Genomic DNA, 22811 nt, shown 5'->3' on the forward strand with positions numbered 1-22811 from the left:
ACTAGCTTTCTGGCAGACCCTTAAAGGCTTTAACCCGCTGAACAGAGGACTCCCCTAAGGGGCCTCCTAGTACATGGGATCATACCTCCAGCACTAGAAACAGTGTGATTCCAACATGTTTGATACTAAACATGACCAAGTTTGGCAGGGTCATTACATAGTTAGACATCTCGTTATGACTGATGACCACTATATGTCTTCAAATGGTTTACCTCACTTACAAAGCTTGGAAAATCGCTCTGGGGTTTGTAGGGGTGTCCTGCTCATACAGGGGAACCCTCATGTGCTGCTCATGCAGGGGCACCCTCACACTTATTACCATGCACCCTGCCCTCAGGATTGAGAGGCCTACTATAGGGGTGACTTACAGGTTTTAAATGTAGTGACCTCAGATATAAGAAAACTTAGATCTGTCATGAGAGGTGTAAGCACCATCTCACACAGGCTGCAATGGCAGGCCTATAGTCTACTTTAAGTGGACTCCCATGAGTGGCACAATACATTCTGTAGCCCATGGAAGACGCCTGGTGTACCTATGCCCTGGGTACCTTAGTACCATATACTAGAGACTTATAAGGGTACACTAGTAGCCAATTGTGGAGGTACAAAAGTACTTACCAAAGCCATTTTGGGAGAGAGAGGTCGAATGCTGGGGTCCTGGTTAACAGGATCCCAACAAACTACAGTCAGAACATGCTGACACCTGTAAAAAAAGGAGGTAACCATGAAAGCAGATCATAATTTCCTACAACCCAGTTGTGGAGAAGTAGACCATATATTTACAAAGAAATCCTCTATTAACATTGAAGTAGATTAGTTATGAACACAAGACTGAAATTCTAGTTTATGGACAGAACCAATTGTTTACCATCATGATGGTTGAATAACTCAAAGCTACATGAATCTATTTACAATTTCCATGGTCTGGCATTCATCCACAGTCTAGCATGAGGACTGCTTTGCATGATATTAAGGCCAAAATATGTGCAGCAATGGTTTGAGTTCTTATATTTAACAAAATATCATTTTATTAGGGAGCACATATGCAGTGGAATGTGCCTACAATTTAAGTGTGTCTCTGTGGGAGCACAGACAAGAGATTACCTTAATGCGATTTGAAGGTTACTTGTGAAAGAACAGCCTGGGCCTTCCCATTTGAATGCTAGGAGGGGATAATGGATGGGCTTAAATCTTGTTGGTCTAGATTGCATTTTATAAGCCAGTTTGTCTAGTTTCCTTTTGAAAGCTAAGTCTTCTAGAGGTGTTTCATTTGCGAACAGTGCTAGAAATGGAGTCTGGTGTGATCAATGTAGGATCAAATGCTGCTTATTAAAGGAAGGGCTTTTACGATTTCTTTAGACATCCTTTTAAAGATCTTATTATTCGAGGTCAGAGATGTTCTGAAAGCTCTGGCAATTTCAACGATTCAGAAAAAAATGCTTTGGTGCATAGGGTGGTGATATGAGCTTGGTTAATGGGAAAAACAAAGATTTTCTTATTCAACCCTCAATTCAAAGAATAAGGGACTAGTTAAGTATCATATAACATTTTATGGAATAGTGAGATCCATTACAGACTTACCCGGAAGCAGCATGAGAGTGCACATGGGTCAGCAGTACTTGGTGAGGTTTGACTAGAAATGGCAGATAGAATGTTCAAACTCTTCTTGATATCCCATCACATAGGTTACTGTTATTTCCTTTGCACTATGGCATTCAGATGGTTTATTTTGAGCTTATTTGTGGTGCCTTTGGTATCAAGATAAAATCAGAAGAAAGGGATCAGCTGTGTTAAATGTAAACAGGGCAGGCACGGGTCAAGCGCAGGCCTTTGTTTGAGCTGCAATTGCCATGAAATTGATCATATGTGCCTGCCTTCTTCCTCTCCGAATTGCTTTGTAAATCAATACATGGGTAAAGTTTATTTTTAAAATTGAAATGATTGGAAATTGAATGGATACAAGAAGGTGCCCATAGTTTAGTAGGCCATGTACATTAACAACACATTTCTTTTGAGGTGGGTAAGAGTCCATGGGCAGGGTTTGGATGACTGGGGAGCTGATTATGGGAGGCTGGGATAGAAGTACAAGGTGAAATGTTAGGTTTTGAGTTTCTACCTGACTTTTTGCTGAATGTGACGTGAGAGGGAGAGGTAGGATAGTTCAATCCAGAACCTCTTGGCACACATTTCGACTCAAGGTTTCTGTATATCCTGTGTTTTATTGGAGGCTCTGCATGTGGTGCAGGAGGGTGCACTTTATGTACAAGGCAGGTTTTTTTAAGATGCCTGCTTGGTACGTTATGTAGTAGGACTTGAATGCGATTCCTGCTGGTAGGGGGAGTACCATAACTGTTTCAAGGTAATTGAGATGTGTTTTATTTTCTGTTGATTACTTATTGTTGATACAGTGTGTGCTGCTACATGCACCATGGATTTCTTTGTCACCAGCATTGGATGCCATTGAGCAGAGCATCAACATCTATTGTCTAAATCAAATGGATTTTTAAAAATATTTTGTAGATTCATAGAGGATTACTTGTCGCCTTCCACCCCCTTCGCAAAGTTGTTAGCCTTTTAGCAAATTTAGTTTGAGAAGACAGGGATGTGGAATGCGATTGTCCAAACAGGTGTACGTTGATGAGCCAGTCTCATATTCTTCAGTCACCACCCCTGCTCTGTATCAAATTCATTTCAAACCGGTTTAAATAATTCAATTCTCAGGATTTTCCTGAAGTACATGTGCTTTGGTTTTGTCCTAAGGGATAGGTTCAGGGCACCCTGCACTGTGAACCCCCAGAGTCCTTTAGAACTGCCCAGAGGTTCAATCGCTTATAGGCCTGTTGATGGATCAGATGTGCAATGCATGAGAGTGCATTCTTGGATGGAAGTAGTGGGAGCCAGATGCTTACCCAATGCCCCGCTCAGCTTGTTACTGGATACAGACGTCCATGAACATCTGCCTGGCATCCACTGGTAGCCCTTGGAATGTTTTTGTAGATAGATGTATATGATTGGATTTTTTAATATTCTAGCTCATTCGTAAAATCTATGTGCGTAGCTTTTCTCTCATGTTAGTTGGTGTCAATAACTTACAAGCATTATGTTGGTGCGTTCATAAGATTAGCTTTGTCCACCAAGTGCCCTTTAACTGATGTGCACCGGTAACTCATTGGATATCTTGCTTATTTTCCCTTGCGCGTGCTTTGAAACAGTCACGACTGTCACTTGCAAGGATTTTTAGGGCTAGTACCTATCTTTGTTCGCGTGTCCTCGTGAGTGACTCAAGGCGATTTACACTTGCACACATATGCATGCAAAAGTTCAATTTTTCATGGAAGTAACAACTCACATGGAATTTTGCACCCTTTACCCAGTCTGCCTTTTTTGGAAAATGCACTGTGGTGTAGCGCTCTAGTGGCTAGACCACGTGACCGGGGCAAGTGCAGTGGCCTGCCCAGCATGATCTGTTTGTAGTTTAGAAACAAGTCCCCACTACATTTTTTTTCAGAAACACAAAATTGATGTCTCTAACATGCTGATAGTCATCTCTATGCATGCCAGGGGCATTTTTCTTCTATCCCTTCTAGGATCTGCTATCCTTCTAATGGCAGTTATGGGCAGAACAATTAACTTCCTAAAGGCCACCCCAAATGGTGCAGTAAAACTGATGTTCAGAGGCTGGAAGCTGTGTGGCTAATGCATGGCCAGTCAAAGGTTCCCAACATTGGGGCGATCTGAAACTCTGACTTCGGAAACCTGGGAATTTCCAGCCTTCAAATGAGGTGGAGGAAATGTGTGTTTGGTGGTGCGGGACGCACACTGATTTACAGGTTTTATCCAGCTCTGCCGAACCCTACATAATGTCCTAGATCTTGACTGGAAATCCTCTATCATCCAATAAAATATATTATCAAGGCATGAGATGATTTTGAGGGATGGAGAGAGAGAGCGAGAGAGAGAGAGATAATTAATTTACAACCATCATTGCCCTTATGTTACTTCTGACCTCGGCCCTTTATTTTATAGTGAAAATTCACATTAAGATAGATCTGATTGTGCATGTACTGGCAAACACCGAATTAGAATAAACAGGCATGGATTTGTTCCTGGAAGAACTAAAAAAAATCAATACATTTCTCTTTTAAAATGAATAAATTATGGGGCAGCAAACAAAAACTTTCAGGTCTGAAAAGGTGGATTTGTTCAAGAGTCAGTTACATCAGAGTTGTTCTGCTGAGTGACAGTTCTGGCCCTTCCTTTGTTTGGACTCGGATTTCTATATTTAGGTGTGGACATTGCAATATCTATTTCGAATTATAAATATTAGACCATCAGCAAAATAGCATTATAAAGATAATTTATAGGTTATAGTCCAGCATATCATAACTTGTTTCTTGGAACTGATCTTTAATGTATGGGAGTATATTACATACCTGTAAACTCTTGGAAGTAATATTCTTAGGATATGCATGTTTTAACATGCGAACGGATCGATATAAAAAACATTTGTCACTATTTATGTTTTTTTGTTTGTTTATTTGTGGATTCTAGATAGAGCACCTTATGTTTCTGAGTGCGTCACTGTGCTTTACACAGACAAGTGTAGGTTGCAATACCATCTTCACAAATCAGAAAGTCAGGGAAAAGGTTCTGGGGAGGGGTTAACGAGTATGAGCTCTGAAAAGAGTTCACGCACAGTAAAGAAGAATAATGCTTCATACACCTGTCAATTCTGACTTGGGACAGATATGCCACTGGGAATCGCAAGGTCCTCACCCACACAATTGTGGCATGCTTCCTCGTTCCAAAACTTAAACTCACATGGGCTTAAGTGGATTACAACATTTTAGCAGGGAGTTTTTTGTTTGTGTTGTTTAATAGGGAGAGTAAATTTCCCATTGCCAGAGAAAACAAAAGTTTAAATAGTCTTCAATATTTCGAAATGTCATTTAGTCAGTGAGTACCTTGGCTGGATTAGAAAGATAGCTAGAGGTGGATTGCGGCTATTAGTACCCTACCGTCTGATTAGGTCTACTTGTTTCAGCCCTCTACTCGGGGCACAGTGGGTCTGCGGGTTTCTTCGGGATTGATTATTTTTAATGACTCTGGCTAATAACAGGCAATACCTATGGGTAAAGCCTGCACATCAAAAAATCCTATCAATGAGGATAACCAATATCAATATGTTTTTCACATCAGAATCTATCTGTAAATGCGAGGGAGAGCAAATCTCAGTGGAGAACATTGATACTAAAAACAACAACAGTCATTGTAAGGTGCGAGCAAAAAAAATGGGCACAGCACACAGGGGTGACGTGTAACACACTGTGCCCAATGAAGATAGACGTGTTTATTAAACACCCAATATGCGTTAAATCCCTAAGCTCCTCATCCCACTGTGCTAGCAAATTCAGTTTTTGCCGCAGTGGCCTGTGCATAAAGGACCTCCAAGTATATTTGTATTTAATGCTGCAAATTTGTGAATAGTATTGCATTGTCATCTTACTCAACTTCATTAGTCAAATTTTCAGCCACTTCCTAAATCCTCTGACCTCTCCCTTTCACACAATCCAACTTTCACCCGTTTTTGACTTTCTCTATGCTTTTCACATATTCTTCCTAATCTTTCAAATATTCCCCTCAATGATTTCCATTGCTTTCTTTCTTTTCGAGTTTCCCATTCTTGACTCCCTGCAGCTTATTTCATTATTTCCCTACTCACAATTTGTTTCACCTAATGATTTTGCAACTACTCCTTACACCCGTGTTAGACCTGGCATCCTTGGTGTGGTTTCCCCTGCCTTTTTGCCTCTACCTCCTTTATTTTTGATTGTTATGTTGGACTTTGTTTTTGCTGGTTTAGGTACTCTGGGCACTTTACCACTGCTGATCAATGCTAAAGTGTAAATGCTCCCTGTGGAAATTTTAATTCTGCATGGTTCGCCATGATTGGCATGTTTGATTTGCTGATAAGTCCCTAGTAAAGTGCACTGTGTGTGCCCAGGGGCTGTAAATCAAATGCTACTAGTGGGCCTGCTGCGCTGGTTGTGCCATCCACAAGAGTAGCCTTCTAAACTTGTATCAGGCCTGTCATTACAGTGTCTGTGAGTGCAGTTTTAAACTGCCATGTCGACCTGGCAAGTGCACCCCCTTGCCAGGCCTTAACCTTCAGTTTCACTACATGGAAGGCACCCCTAAGGTAGGCCTAATGTACCCCCATAGGCAATGGTGCAGTGTATGTGAAAGGTAAAACTTTATAAATAAAATAAATAAATAGGACATGTACTGGTGTATTTTACATGTCCTGATAATAACATACTGCCTATTTAATTTTTCATTATGGCAATGACTAGCTCTCTCACAGGCTAACATTGGACCTGCCTTGTAACATTTTACAAGTTTAACTTTCAATTGGGAACAGCTAGAGATTTGAAGTTTGTGCTCTCTGAGCTCAGAATTTAAAATCACATATTTTAGTAAGGTGGTTTTTATATGGTGTGTTTGTAAATGCCACTTTTAGAAAGTGGATATTTTCTTGTTTAACCATCCTGTGCATCTGCCTGACTGTGGAATCAATGTCTGGTTTTGACTGACAGGGGCCTGTTTGTGTACTCACTCTAGACAGTCACACAAAGGGAGTTGAGGTGTGCCCTGCATATCCTGATGGCCCTTCACCAGGCTGATGGGCCTTCCTGAGCTAGAGTGGTGGGAGGAGCGTCTCCTGCACCTGAATAAGCCTGTGCTTGGCTTCTCACAATGCTGTCTCCACCTCCCTGGCGTGGATGTATGACATTACAACGCATGCTTTTACATCGCATGCCTTTACAACGCAAGTATTACAACGCAGTCCATTACAACGCATAGTGCTTTGGGGTGCTGGGTAGTGAATAGTTTAATTTAGTATTCCAACTCCAGTCCCCGTGGACACTAGGGAAGGTTATTGGATAGTAAATGAACCTATTCCCTATCCTAGAGCGCCCCCCAGAGCAATGCGTTGTAATAGGTTGCGTTGTAATGGTTGAGTTGTAAAGGCTCTGCGATGTAAAAGTTGCGTTGTAAAGGTTGTTTACCCCCTGGCGTGTGTCTGGAGCCAAGACAAGGCAGGGCAAGAGATTGTGCACTACAAGACAATCCTTTGAAGAATGCCTACTTGAAAGGCCAAAAGGGGTATAACTATTGGACCTAAACCCTAGACTTCTAGAACTCTTCTGTATCAAGAGGAACATCTGCCAATGAAAAGAGCTGTGAGGATGAGTACTGCCCCTTTCCTGTGTGTTCAAGAAAGTGCCAGGCAAACCACACTAAAAAAAGCCAGTAGGATCTCCCCTGCCGTGCATGATTCCAGGCGCTCCTGTAGATGGCTCGAAAAGAGATGGAGGAACAGCAAGACCATTCAAGACCACTCAGCCTTCAAAGCCGCTGTCAAGGCACATCATCACCCCATCAGAACAACAAATAAAGAGGCCCTAAAAGAAAGGATCCATGCCAATGCGCACAATAGCAAGGAACTTTTCACCGTGGTCAAAGGTTTCGCCAAACCCAGCACTGGGACAGCAAACATCCCACCCTCTCAAGACCTCTGCAACAACCTCAGCGCCTTCCTCCACCGCAAGATTAAGAAGACCTATGACAGCTTCAACAACATCGATACCCAAGACCCTCTCACCCTATTCGCATTCATCGCACCCAATGACACCAGACCCCAGCAGACCCTGATCAGTTGGACTCCCCTGACTACTGACGACACTCGAGATTATGAAGCGCTTCCACTCAGGCTCACCCTCGGACCCCTGTCCGCACCATGTCTTCAACAGAGCCAGCAACTCCATCACAGCTGAACTCTGCCGCACCATCAACTGCTCCATCAACTCCACCACATTCCCGGAAGACTGGAAACACGCAGAGCTCCACCCCTTGCTGAAGCAACCCTCTGCCAACCAGAAGGACCTCAAGAACTGTAGACCCATCTCTCTGCTCCCCTTTCCAGCCAAGGTCATCAAGAAGGCAATCAACGCCCAACTTTCCGAGTTCATCGAGGGGAACCACATCCTGAACCACTCGCAATCTGGCTTCTGAAGCCATCACAGTACCGAGACAGCCCTACTCGCTGCCACGTCGGCACCCTCACCAACTGAGGTGAAACTGCACCACTCACCCTCCTAGACCTCTCAGCCGCCTTCGACATCGTTTCCCACCACACCCTATGCACAAGACTCCATGATGCCGGCATCTGTGAAAATGCCCTGGAATGGATTTGTTCCTTCCTCACCAGTCAAACACAGATTTAGACTACGACCGTTTCTCTCAGAACCCACAAAAATTAGCGTAGAGGGCTTCAGGGCTCCTCCCTGAGCCCCACTCTCTTCAACATCTACATGGCCCTGCTCGCAGCCGTCGTTAGGAAGCATGGACTCGACATCATCTCCTATGCCGACAACACCCAGCTGATCGTCTCTCTCACCAATGAACCCACAGTCACAAAGAGAAACTTCCACGACGGGATGAAGGCTGTCACCACCTGGATGAAAGACAGCTGCTTGAAGCTGAGCTCAGAGAAGACCGAAGTCCTCATCTTGGGGTCCTCCCCATCTGCTTTGGATGACTCCTGGTGGGCTGCAGATCTTGGACCTGTGCCGACACACGTAGACCACGCAAGACTTCTCAGCATCATCTTGGACTCCTCGCTCACCATGAACAGCCAGATCAATACCATCTCATCATCTTGCTTCCACATGCTACGCCTGCTCTGAAAGATCTTCAAGTGGATCCCAGCCGAGTCCAGGAAGACGGTCATCCACTCACTCATCAGCAGCAGAGTCGACTACGGCAACACACTCGATAGCGGCATCACCCAGAAAATCCTCAACAAACTGCAAAGCATCCAGAATGCCTCATCCAGACTCATCCTCCACATCTCACACTGCAGCCACATCATCAGCCACCTGAGAGACCTCCGCTGGCTCCCAGTCAACAAAATGATCACCTTCAGGCTCCTCACACGTACCTACAAAGCCCTTTATGACAAGGGACCTGCATACCTCAACCACTGCTTCTTATTCCACACACCCACCAGAGATCTCTGCTCCGGTCAAATGGCCCTAGATGCCATCCCATGTATCCGCAAGAGCACTGCCGGGGGAAGATCCTTCTCCTACCTCACAGCAAAGACCTGGCAAAGGCAATCACCATCTCTGCCCCAATTCAGGAAGGACCTCAAGTTGCTGCATCTGCTTTGGAGAGGAAAAGGACTGGACTTTCCTTTTACCCTGCTTGTGAAGTTTCTCCAAGGACTTGTGTGTGCGTACCCCCTCCTTGAAGTCTCAGGGACATCAAAAACGTCATCTGCAGCATCCCTGAGATCCACTGCTTGGAGTTCTCACCTGCCTTGTGGGGCCACATCCAGTCCTTGGCGCTTAGAGGTTGTTCCTGCTGCAAAGACCTGCTTGAAACCATCAAAATTGACGCATTGCCCTTCCAGCATCTGTTTTTCCAATGCAGCACATCATGGGGGAGAAATTTCCATGCACCTTCATCATGCCGCTGAAGGAATTGGCTCAGCAAATGTCAGCAGCCAAAAGCAACCGCGGCAGCTCAAGTTCAGAGCATCATGTCTCCGATGTCCGAGACTCCGGCACTGACTCTGATACAGGCCCCGCTGTGAGGCTGAAATAATCAATGTATTGTGGGACCGTGACTGAAGAAATCGACGCAGTGCCTGTTTTCCCACCGCCACATCGACTTCCAACCCATCCGGATTTCCACGCATCGCACCTGTGTACCAACGTATCTCCCGCAGACCAGCACTGTCTTGGATTTCGGCGCATTGCTGTTCTCTACAGTCCAGATTCGATTTAACCCTTCTCCTGCATGCAGCAGAACTGCTGTATTGCCTCCCTGTGCCAGTAACCACAGAATCGCTGTGTTTTATGATGCTTCCCTCCTCTGCAGCTGTTTCGCCTTGTGGATTTTGACGCATCGGAGGTACTTTGTGTAAAATCGAGGCATCCATTGAGTTCTATGGACAGAATTGCTTGAAACCTTTTAAGACTCATATTTTGGGTTGTGTATGTTGTATTTGTGTTGTTTTGGTCTGGCCTGGTTTAGATAAAGATACTTTATTTTTCTAAACTGGTATGGTGTCTATTTGTAGTGTTTTTAATGGGTTACGGTTTATACTATGCACAAATACTTTACACATTGCCTCTAAGATAGGCTTGACTGCTCATGCCAAACTTCCAAGGGGGTGAGCAGGGTTTATCTAGATGTGTAACTCCCTTATCCTGGCTAGAAGGAAGGGTCCTACTTGGACAGGGTGTATACCACCATGAGCGTTGGAAGTGGGGGGGACGCAGGGGACATATCTCCCCGATTTTAAAGTGGGGGGACTCAGGAGACAAGGGTGGGGGGAACAAGCAGACGAAACAATTTCTTGTCTCCCTTCCTTGATTCACAGGGCATTTAGCATGCAAAAGCGCTACCTTTAAGGACCCTGCAGGCAGAGCCAGCCTTTGCTAAGATAACGCCCTAGGCGTGGGCGGAGAGAAATCTGGCACCCTTGCTGGTAGTGAATTAAATGAGGCAACAGGGGTTTTCTTTGTGTTCACTGTTAAGTACCTGGATGAGAAGCGACTGGATCCTGAACACAAACATCTCGGACCTCTCCCAGCTCACCCATATCACATTTAGCTTAGCTGCCCATGCAGATGATGTGTTTGATGATGTTTGCCAGCAGGAGTCAGAGGGTGGAGTGAGGGTTAAAAAAGCGCGCTGTGATATTGAAGTACTATAACCACTTTAATTAGCAAATCATACAGAAACGAACAGGCAGAGACAAGGATAACGCTGGAGCAAGAGGACAAGGGCGTTTCTGTTGGCATAACCAAAATGCACACAGCTCCATGTGCCCATCAGAAATTGGTGCCCAGGGCCTGGGCCCAGCTCTCCCAAGCTAAAGGCCGGCCCTGACTGCACATGACCTGTGACCTGCGTCCAATCACTTGTAACCAATCTGATAGTCACAGAGGCCACCGGCTCCCTGCACTTTTGTTGCACTGCAACTTTCCAGGAATTGTAATAATCTCAGCCACAGCTGCCTGTAGTGTGAACCTCTGAGAACAAAGGGAGAGAGGTCCTTTGCTGATTGCTGTCTGATACTGCCCCTCCTCAGCCCTACCATACGTTGAAGACCCAGGCCTGAAGACAGAAGTAAGATTTGAAGAAGTAAAGTAAGGAGATTTGGGAAAATACAGTACCTGCCTAAGTGCTTCACCACTCTTGCACCGAGCATCCTCATAACACACACACACACAAGGGCACACACACACGTGCAAGGTTGTCCCTGTCCCCCTCCAGAAAGTTTGTGTCTCCTACGCCCATGTATACCACTACCAACTGGAGACCACCATTCCTAACAACCACTTGCTCACTATTTAATTCCTTTCTAACAGCTCTTATGCCACGGCCTCTTAGTTTCACCTCTCTTTATTATCCTTGCATCTTTCTTGTGTCTCTCCCAGCAGCATTTCCACTATCTGTGTTGCCTCTTTGGGGCTCTTCATTGCCGTTTTGAATCCTTTTGACTCTTTTTTCTCCTTGTTTCCTCTTTATATCTCCTTTTTCAAATTTTCCTGCTGCATTTGTTACCTCACATTGCTTCTTTTAACTGTCTCTAACTTCTTTTATTCCCCTACTGCCCTTTAATTCTTTCAGTTATCTCCATGTTTGCCCTTTGGTTCTCTGTGCTGTCTCTTTGATCATCTAAGTGGCTTCTTTGATTCAATATGTTGTCTCTTTGATTGTCCCTATTGCCTCTTGTTTCTCCATCCTACATCAATCTCTGTGTGAACTCTTTCCTTCTCATTGTCATGTACATCCTCCATTATTGTTACTGTTTCTTTCTATGTCCCTATTGCATCTTACATTCCCTCTTTATAATTTCCCTGTTACCCCTTGAATCCGCTTGGCATTTCTTTAAATTTACTCCTTGCCTCTCTCCCTTTTTTTAGGTCCTTTTTTCATTCTCCTTGTTAACTACAACTCTCACTTCTCCTTCTTTCATTCTTCTTTTGACCCCTTTCACTATCCCGTTTTCATTTTTCGCTCCCTTTTGTCCCTTTATAGGTCTCGCCTACGCACTGCGCATGCACCGCATAGGAGACCTTTAGCCGCCGTGCAGCTCTTTTTCAAAGCACATACTCGTGCTTGTGGCGGCATACGCCTTGCGGGAGTTCGGAGGGGCACGCCACAAGCACGAGTATGTGCTTTGAAAAAGAGCACAATGCGCGCGCACACGCACGCACACACCACTCCCGGGCGATCGCTTTCACTTTCGCTGCAGCGAAAGAGGCCAAAACTTGTTATACTTTTCTTTAAGTTGCTCCGCTTTGAGGTGGTGTTTTTCTTTTAGTCACCTTGCTTTGAGCTTCGTTTTTTTCGGCTTGTATTATAAATGCGCACACACTTTTTATTATTTTCTTTTGTTGCACTTTACTGTTAATTAGGGTAATCCAACTTTTCACAGTCACAGGAGTGGAACATTCAGGGCACTACATTTTCCTATACACTGTGCTACCTCGGCACCCAACTTCCAAGGTTTTTAATCAATCCTGATAAGTTTCCGACGTTTCTAACCAGTAAGATGGCGACATGCTCATTTTGCTTTTCACTTAGGTTTGTCCCATTTCTAATGCCATGCGATTCTACTATTTAAAACACATCATTTTGGTGATCTATCAGACGGCGTATGGATCCATTCACGCAGTTTCACGCATGTTTTTGGTAAATTACTACCTGTAGTCACTACCAGCTCTCATTCCAACCCATCACAACATTTAATCCTTGTATTAACGATATCCTGCAATCATGGCTGTGGTTTAGCCCGCTAAAAATATTTCTGTGCTCTTTCTTCCAACTATTTTCCCGCATCCTCTAAAGATTCTGTTACAAAACCACGATCAGCCATCATGTAAACCCTCTATTTGAAACGGTGTTGTCACTTACGAGATGTGCTGCAAGAGCATTCCCTTTTCTCTTCCAATGTCTCTGAAAAGACAATGGTGCAAATGCCTGAAACCACGCTTGCCGTTGCTTGGAAATCTGACATTTCGTTGCTGGCTGTGACCTGCTGGTTCTCTTCAAGTGTGGCTCTGAAATGACCCCCTGTGTTTGTCATGCCTATAAATTAACCCTCTATGTTCTCTTCCAATAAGATGGTCTCGGTTTTCAAGATGAACGGGAGCATCAGGGCCTAAGTTAGGAAAACAGGGTTACAGCATGTTGGTACAATTTACAGTGCTTCTGAATGGCTTTTAACAGAGCAAAAATCTGATCAGCCAGAGAGAATCTCATTGCGCAGATATCCCTGTAGGCACAACAGATCCTCCAAGTATATTGTAATAAGCATTGGCATAGCCAATAGGTCTCGCCTTTGGGACCTTATAAGTGTTTAACCATGCAACAGTTAATGTTGTTGCACCAAGGATATTGTGCTGCATAACTAAATACTTATAAGGTCCCAAATGCGAGACCTATTGGCTATGCCAATGCTTGTTTATTTTTCTACTCCACTCGCAGGTATCTCTGACTCATCCTGATGCCTCTTCACCATCATTTGATATGTGGTCTTTATTATTTTCTCTGATGCTAATTATATTTGTTTCCCACATAAGAATGCACATTATAAAATACACATAAATCTTTCAACTTATCATCAACCACTAGTACAGTTACAAGTACAATAAAGAGATTTACATTTAAGATACTATCTTTCTATATGCCTAATGTGATCGATGCATGACCAAAGCATGAGGGCCTAAAATGGAGATGTAAAAATAGGAGCAATGGTTGTCAGTCTTTTTATTCTCAAAATTCTTTATTGAACTTGGAAACAGTATACCAATTATGAAAAATACATAAAGACCCCAGATTGGATGAACAGAGTTATCAATAGAGCCCAGAAGCAAAAGCACTTGCATGTTTGAGGATTTTAGTCAGGAGTATCGAACAGGGACCCAAGGATCTTATCAGAATTCCAAGATGTCAATATAAGTTGTATTTGCTTTAAAAGGTTCTAAATGAAATGCATGTATATAACCTATGATGATCCTGAAAATCAAAAATCTATCTGGCCCCTTTTGACATATGCTGGTCAGTCACCACTTATCTAGGCGATAATATTTTAGAACTTTTGATTTCGGTTTTATCCTTCTAGCAATTATGATCTGTGCTAAAAAAAAGATTTCCTCTGTGTTAAAAAGAAATCAATACTGAGGGAGCACATAGGTCCCTTTTAGATAGCAGTATTCGTGCTCACTGACATTGAACATTGATTTCTTGTACTTTTAAAGTATGTTGATTAAATTAAGCGATTCCAAAAATGCAGTTCAGCTTTTTTAACTTTCTGGGTCTTTGATCTTTTTAGAACTGGAAGAGTCCCATCAGAAATGCCCTCCTTGCTGGATCCATTTTGCAGAGAACTATCTCATCTGGGACTGCTGCCCGATGTGGTTGGAGGTCCGCAAAGTGGTGAAATTCATCGTGATGGATCCGTTCATTGATTTGACTATCACCATTTGCATCGTCTTAAATACTCTCTTCATGGCTCTAGAGCACTATGACATGTCTGCAGAGTTTGAAACAATGCTTTCCGTTGGAAATCAGGTAAGAAGTGTGTATATATATATATATATATATATATATATATATATATATATATATATATATATATATATATATATATATATATATATATATATATATATAATGTATTTCACTACGTGCATTTGGAATAGAATCTCCCCCATCATTCATTTGAAATAATTTGATTGATTTAGGTTCCCAAACTGCTGGAATGCTGCACCCATGTCATAGGCAATTCACAACAACAAAAAATATCATGAAACCATTAACTGTGGTGGGAGGGTAATGTAGGAAGTGCAGAATGCATGACAAAGGAAAGGAAACATAAAGTCACTGGAAAAGAAAACATGAAATCAATGGTAGTTTATTAGGTTACTTACTGGTTCGATTACCTCTTAAAAGGGAAGTGCTCAGTGCCTGAAGGAATCCCTCTGCAGTAGTTGGAAGGCAGAGACTGATTTGTGCTGGTGGTGCAAGCAGTGAGCACCAACGCTAATTTTTGGGGCAGGGGGTTATTTTTTATCATCAAACTTTGAAACCGGGCACAAGAGCGATTTCTAGAAGCAGAAGACACAATGATGGAGAGAAACAAAGGGAAAAAGTGGGAAAGAGAAAAAACATGGATGAACTAAACCTGTGGTAGTAACAAAAGGAGAAAGGAAAGTTAGGGTGGTAGAAAAAAGAATCAATCTAGACTGGTAAGCCTTGGTATTCTGCAACTCTGGAATTCCGGTTTATTGTTGGGGGGCTCCTAAGAAAAACTTTGTAATTATTATTGCTGTTTTTTTCACAAATTAGGTACTTAGTTGCAGGCATGGGTGAGACGTACATAGCCCTTTTATCAGTTTTGAGGCTGCTGCCAAAGTAAACTCACGGGGAGGTGGGTGAAGAAAAGCAGTGTTATAACTGTGGTGTAAAAGGACAGTGAGAAGAACACTGAACTGTCCATCACGAGGAAAGCAGTTGGTGGAGCATCGTGTGCAGCCTTCAAGTGATAATTCAAATCATTTGAATACTGTACTCTTGACTCCTGGAGAGGGTAGTGTTGAAAAGTATGTTTAAAGGCCCTTGCCAAATTCAGCAGAGAGCTTGAGAAGTAAGTGTGGGGAGTCTTGTGGAGGGTTGGCACCAGGAGCCTAAATTAAGTGAGGTGTAGGGTTTCTAACAGGTGAAGTAAATAGTCATTGGCAAGGCCAATAGATCTCGCTTTTGGAAACTATTTGCCTACTGATTACTTTAGCAATATGTGCCTGGTTTAGAGTTCACTGGATGTGATACTCTATCGCAAATGCGAACCCTAGAAGTGGAGCTGCCTTATTTGAATCACAGCAAGGTTGATGCAAAAGTCAAGTAGGTTATTTGCTCCGGGAAAAGGAGATCTAAATATCCTCAGCTTCTCTGGGAGTTATAAACACAGGGTGAAATATGGGGGAGAGACTGCAATATGGAGTGCAGGGGTTGAGCAGGTAACCAATACTGAGGGTGGGGCAGAATCAAGGAGGTTGGGACTGAGTGGAAGAAACAGGAGGGTGTGGTGGAAATAACACAGGTGCACAGGTGAGTGGAGAGCAACATTGGTGATGTGGGGAGGGAAGCAGACTAACAGGAGACAGAGAAACATGGAATGGGGAGGAAAAGTAAATGAGCAAGAGAGCAATCGAAACGGGTAGGGAGAAGCACAAGTAAATGAGAGAAAGTGCAACATGGAGGGCAGAAGAGAAACACACTAGGGAGACAGCTGTAAAACACATGCATTCTGGTGGAGTGCTTCAAAAAAAGAGAGAAGAAGCACCTTAAAAAAGAACAATGGAAGGACACATATAATGTGTCCATGCTCTAATGGAGGGGCAAACATAAGAAGAGGAAAGAAAGACCACGCAATCTAACAAATAAGAAGCAAGCAAATGTAAGTGATAATGAAGCCAACCAGTCATAGGAAATGGGCGGACTCTAGGGTCACTGTAAGCTAATAATACATCTTGCCACAGACAGCGCATGCTTTCTCTAGTGAGGAGACCTAAAAAGAACCACTAAAGACCTGAGCCAGGATTACAAATTGGGCACACTGTCCCTGTTTGTGATGCAGTGCACCTGAAACTAGGTGTAAACTTGAAAAGTGCCCCCTATTATAGCAAAAATGTGCTGTTCTCAGCTCAGGAGTGAACTCTGACAGTTCACGCCTGACCCGAGGACAGTGTGTTAGTGAATGACAGGGCTACAGTTTGAAACCACACTTCCATTTTTCAACAGAGGCAGATCAGCCTCTCTTTACAGAGAGAGAAAGGCATCACCTTGCAGACGGATGCAGTGTGTTACTACCCTCTCGTGCTCGGGAATGCATAAGGTGTCCCTGGGGCCCCTGTGCCAACAACCCAAGGGATGTCCTTGGGGATATACTGACTGTGTGCCACCTCAGTATGTCCATGCATGATGACTTCATTGCCCCTGCACCTACATTTGCACTGTGGTGCCAGAGCAGTGGCAAAGGGTTCCCTCATTTCCATGGCGCCACACTCCCAAGCAAATAATAGAACGCTCCCTTGAGATAATGCTAATGCTAAATGTTGACCAGTGCAATCCATATTGTAAACGGGGCTACAAGAACATCTACGGCACCTTCTATAATACCAAAGTAACCCAGGGAGGCAAAAAACAGGCACAAATGCCAATTGTCCCCAACAGTATTATTTGTAATATAGCCACACCATGCCTGATTCACAATGCACCAACCGTATTAATTTGACTATAATTATGTGCCCTTGCAGCACAAGTCATACCTGTTACCCATGTTTTTTCTAAGCAAAGAGCATTATATAGCAAACAACAATCATACTGTCTTGAGTTTTGCTACAGTAACGAAAATTCTTCAGTCTATACAACTTTTGCGTTGACGATTGTGGACATTGTTTTATTAGAGACAGAGAAGCAAGGGGAGGGGACGGCCCGAGCTAGAAATGGAGATTAAAGCAAGACTTCATGCTCCCACGAGGCTACTTATTCCCAAATTTTGCTTGTTTACAGTAATTGAAAAACGCTTTTAAACACAGTAGATCGAAGCACAGCCTTGTTATTGACAATGCATTATCTCGATCGAGGAGTAGGAAGTAACCTAAAGGAGTGCTCCTCTTAACTTATTCCAGGCAGCAATTCAAAGGCACATCCAGCATTGAGGATATCAATACTCACCTTATGCAGCTTGAAAGTTCTGCTAAAGATGGATGCATGGTCACCATCTTTTTACTCCTTTGAAGCACGTGACATAAGGTGTTGTAGTTGTTGCAGAAATCGCAGTGTCTTATGTTCAAATACCGGAGTTACGAATAACGGGGTAGCGGGCACTAATAGCTGGGGAAAATCCCGCTCATTATAACTTGGAGCCTTCGGGTCGACTAAGAAAGAAATTACCAGGGAAATCTCTAATTCTATCCCAATTCTCCCAGTAGTTCTTCAATGTCCCTAGAATTCAAACAAAGCAACAAACAACAACCCTAAGTTCCATATGAAAGTAAAGGGGGTCCGTGATGTTCCCTCAGGTATCATAAAATCTGATGGGGCCTATAACTGCTGTTACTGGACTCATCAGATTTAAGAAATATATGTAATCAAAGGGGAGTCTAAGGCTAGGCAAGTACTTTTAAATGCCAAGTCGAAGTGAGAGTAACCTGCACACTCATAGAAACTGCACTGGCAGGCCCGAGTTACGGGACTACATATGTTGGTGGCACAGTTGGTGCTGCAGGCCCACCAGCAGTATTTAATTTACAGGCCCTGGGCATATATAGTGCAGTTTACTAGGGATGTGTAAGCAAATTAGATATGCCAATTGGGTGTGAGCCAATGTTACCATGTTTGGGCGAGAGAACACAAGCACTTTAGCACTGATTAGCAGTGGTAAAGTGTGCAGAGTCCTAAAGCCAGCAAAAACGAGTACAGAAAAATGGAGGGAGGCTGGCAAAAATTTGTGGGAAGACCACTCTAAGGCTGTGGGGTCTAACACCTATTTACAGGTGCCACTGGATATGACACAATGAGAGAAAGAAAGGTCCAGAAAACCGATGCTGTGTCGTCATAGGTAGGGCACATATTACAACACCAGGAGTTAACTATTCAACAGCAATGCTTTGAGTCAATGAGCCCTGCTCCCCTATTACTGTTTCATTTATGCACCAGTACCATTGCCAACCTGTAAGTGGGGCACAACAACCTGCATTGCATTTGATGACACAGCAGCATCAGGTGAACCAAAGCTTAATTTGTATAAATGTAAGTGCCCAGGCCCTCATCAGGAGGCTACTGCAGCTTGCACCACACATATCACCCGCCAGTGCAGCCAGTGCCAGTAACAAGACAACCCTTAGCCATCACACTCTTACAGGTGTGACAATTCAGACTATTCCAGCCCCCCAAAGCTATAAGAACAACTTGGGTGTCATGTATTAGTTGTTTTTAATGTATATTGAACTAATAAACAACCGCTATTGGGCTCATCTCCTAATTATAAAGACAGCGCCACTATGTGGCAGGCTGTCATAATTGTCAGTGTTGACCACCAGAAACCACTGGCTCAAATTAAGCACTCGGGTGCACCCTAATCTGTTTAGAAACCTACCAATATTTGCTCAGATGCACCCAAGAACTTGTATTGCACTAGGTTTACTCCTACATTTTTGTATATATATGTCTGAAACGATACCCTTTCAGGCATAGAGTGACGCATACATTATGAAAAAAGGAAGCAGAGAACTCTGGGTAGTTCTCAAGTTTAGGTGGAAAGCAGCTCTAATGTAGAGCACTCTCAACACCAGCAACACACTAAATTTGCTCACCTCAAATGTCTGCTTTTTTATCAAAGTCTTTAAGCATATGATTAGCACAGTTCCATCCATGCTGAGATAGAAAAGGACTATGTATTTTGCCATTTCTACAGGAAAGTCCTTAAGCATAGGATTAGTACAGTGCTATCCATGCCGAGCAGTAAAAAGACCAAAGCCTTTTACCACTCCAGGCACAGTATTACAGCTTTGATTTGGTAAAATACCATCCAACCAAACCTGAAATGAATAAAAGCAATCCCTGACACATGTTTCGCTCTCATCAGAGCTTTTCAGAGAGGTATAGCTTTGTCCTGACACAAGGGAGCACCCAGTATAAGTCAAAACAATACCCTTTCAGGCACAGAGTGTTGCATACATCATGCAAAAGAGGAAGCAGAAAACTCTGGATTGTTCTCAAGTTTAGGTGGAAAGCAGCTCCAGTGTAGAGCACTCCCAACACCAGCGACACTCCAAATTTGCTCATCCACACCAAGATAGAAAAGGACAAAGTCTTTTGCCATTTCTACACCAAAGTCTTTAAGCATGGCATTAGCACAGTACTATCCATGCCGAGCTGTAAAACGTCCAAAGCCTTTTATCACTCCAGGCACAGTATTACAGCTTTGGATTGGTAAAATACCATCCAAGCCAACCTGAAATGAATATTGTGCCTGGAGGGGTACTGTCACTGTGCTAATCCAATGCTTAAAGACTTTGATAGAAAAGTAGACATTTGAGATGAGCAATCACTTGCATTGAAAAATCCGACCACCCGTGTTTAGAAATCTCATCAAGAGGTTAATTTTCCTCGCTTGGGATCGCCAACTAGACCCTGGTCAGCGCGGGCAAGAAAAATCTAGCCGGGAGGTGAATTTTTGGGAACTATGCGTGCTCCGCACAGCGCTGAGTATGTAAAACTTCGCAAACACCGCGAATAGAGCAGAGTTCACCGCCCAGGGTTACATTTGACATAAGTAAATCTCTGACCACTTCCAGAGTGGGAATGAATCAAAATGTGTTTATGAATACTTTCAAACCACCTAGTCTGCCTATTCCCCCCTCTTCCATCCTCCGGAAGCAGATAACATCACCAATAACAAACCTTTCAGAAATGTCAGCCTAATTCTCACAGATCAGGAAAAAAAACTTTGCATACAGACTCATGGCATTTGATAAATGACTGGCCAGTAACACTGGGAGAATTAATGTCTCCAAAACTATGAAGTTCTTTGTTGCCCCTTTTCTGGAGGCACGAGTAGAAAACTTTATCATTTACTATACTTATTATTACTTACCTTGACCTGTACTCCATAAAGTAGTGGAGGAGTTGTAGTGGTGAGGCAATTAAATGGAGTGGATTCGGCCCCAGCTGTGGTGATTCTAGGGCGTCATTTCTGTTTCAGGCTCTCATGTTTTGATCATCATCAAAGTCTTCAGCCTTCTAGTTCCATGTTTCAGCCATCATGCTCACATTTCCCTGAGCTGGAGCACATTGCTGTGGTTAGTGGAGGTTACAAAAGCCACATCATGGCTCTGTCTGTACTTTGCTCTTCAGGTTTTTAACCATAGACAGGTCAGGAGACCCTGTTATGTTTTTAGCAGCCTTTCACTCCTCAGCTGCTTTTTAAGGTCTGGATTGGCAGTGCAGCTGTCGCCAAACAATTATGTGAGAGCCACAAGGAGAGAGGCTTTGGCTCTTATCACATGTTGGAGGCAAGGAGTACAATTTTTTGGCAAATACATGCCATTGTAATGCTGTTAGGGTGTCTTATATAACTAGATTATTTAATGCATTTTTATCTGACAGTAGCACAGATGGATTGAGGTATGTGGATGGTTCGGCCTGGCTGTACGGTGCATTGTAAGCCAGACCTATTGGCATTGCCAGTGCTTGTTTTACATCCATTCTCCTTTGCATCACGATGTGGTACTAGATTTTTCTGTGGTTAAAACTTCAAGGGGAGTCCATGCTCTATCTTGGTGAGAGCAAACAATGACAAGCTAAGTTTTCTTTAAAAAATCTGCTAGGAACTATCCGCTATATGTATCAAGCTATTTAGCATTCGCAAAGGCCGAAATTCTGCGAATTTCGGCCTTTGCGAATGCTAAATAGACAAATGGAATGTATCAAACTAGTTTGATGCAAAATAAGGAATAGCAAAATTTGCTAATCCTTATTTTGCGATTGCACTTAAGGAATTGCAAATTTTGCCATTCCTTAAATGCAATGTATCAAACAAATAAAATGCAAAAAATGCCATTAAGGATTAGCAAATTACCACCAACTTCTAGTTGGTGGTAATTTGCGAATTCTTATCAAAAATCATTTTTGATAATAACCAAAGGTGCCATATGACGCCCATACATGCCCTTAGGGCATGTATGTGCGCCATATGCCCCCAAATGTCTTTTTCAGGGGTGCAGCAGGGTGTTCTTGAGACACCCCTGCACCCTTGGAAACATCCCTAATTTGCGATCAGCAAATTACTAATTGCAAATTGCACTTTCATTCCTATGGGCCTCCTGGCCCATGGAAATGAAGGGGTAATTTGCGATTGACAATTTGCTAATCTCAAATTAAGGAATGCTAAGGAATCGCTATTGGAAAGCGATTTTGTACATACATACCGTTTTGCATTTCCTAAATAGCGATTCCTTAAAATTCGCTATTTAGGAAATGCAAAATGGTTTGTTGATACATATAGCGGTAAATCTTCCCACTTTTCCTCGATTAGAATGTATCATACACCCATCTTTAACTTCAGCACCGAAATCCCCTGACGGGTATGTGAGCTGTAAACGTGCAATAATAAAACTACATAACAATTTTGTCTGTCACATTAGATGGAAAGATTTCACTTTTGTACTCTGTCTCTTTCATTTCCTGTTCTCATTGGGAACCAGGAGTTGAACAGACTTGAGTAGGGTTATGTTATGGTATGTTAGAGGTAGACTGAAAAGGGTTAATTAAATGTTCAGTTATGTCATCTGCATAGAACCCAACTGGCAGGAGTGTGGCTTCGTATTACTCAAACTGTCCATAGCAGTTACAGGCACACCTACATGTTTGATTGGAGATTGTGTGCTTGTTGAACGTTCTATGTGGAAAGAGTTTGGTGTGGTGTGCAGTGCCTTATGTTTGAAGTTGTTTGCAGGTGGTGGGCAGGCACTCTCAGTTCTGTGAAAAGGGACATATTTTTCATCATCAGACTTTGAACCGAAGCACGAGAGAGAAATGGGGAAAGAAGGAGGAAGAGGGAGCTAAAAAGGGTGACAAGAGGAGACAACAGGAAACTAAAAGCACCTTCAAGAGTGATATAAAGAGTCAGGAAGTGTGGTGGAGCAAAGAGGCGTGAGGTG

At 43.2% G+C, this 22811-nt stretch overlaps 1 protein-coding gene across 2 annotated transcripts in view; it reads left to right on the plus strand.

The window, feature by feature from the left end:
* Nucleotides 1-22811, plus strand: part of LOC144784447 (sodium channel protein type 5 subunit alpha-like) — a 1060325-nt gene that overhangs the window by 578513 nt on the left and 459001 nt on the right. For both annotated transcript variants that reach the window (XM_078663204.1, XM_078663205.1), the window contains exon 14: nucleotides 14420-14658. In XM_078663204.1, coding sequence (XP_078519330.1) covers nucleotides 14420-14658 — 239 coding nt within the window. The remainder of the gene's footprint in view (nucleotides 1-14419; nucleotides 14659-22811) is intronic.

This window comes from Lissotriton helveticus, chromosome 10 (genome assembly GCF_964261635.1).
Source record: "Lissotriton helveticus chromosome 10, aLisHel1.1, whole genome shotgun sequence".
Taxonomy (NCBI): Eukaryota; Metazoa; Chordata; class Amphibia; order Caudata; family Salamandridae; genus Lissotriton; species Lissotriton helveticus.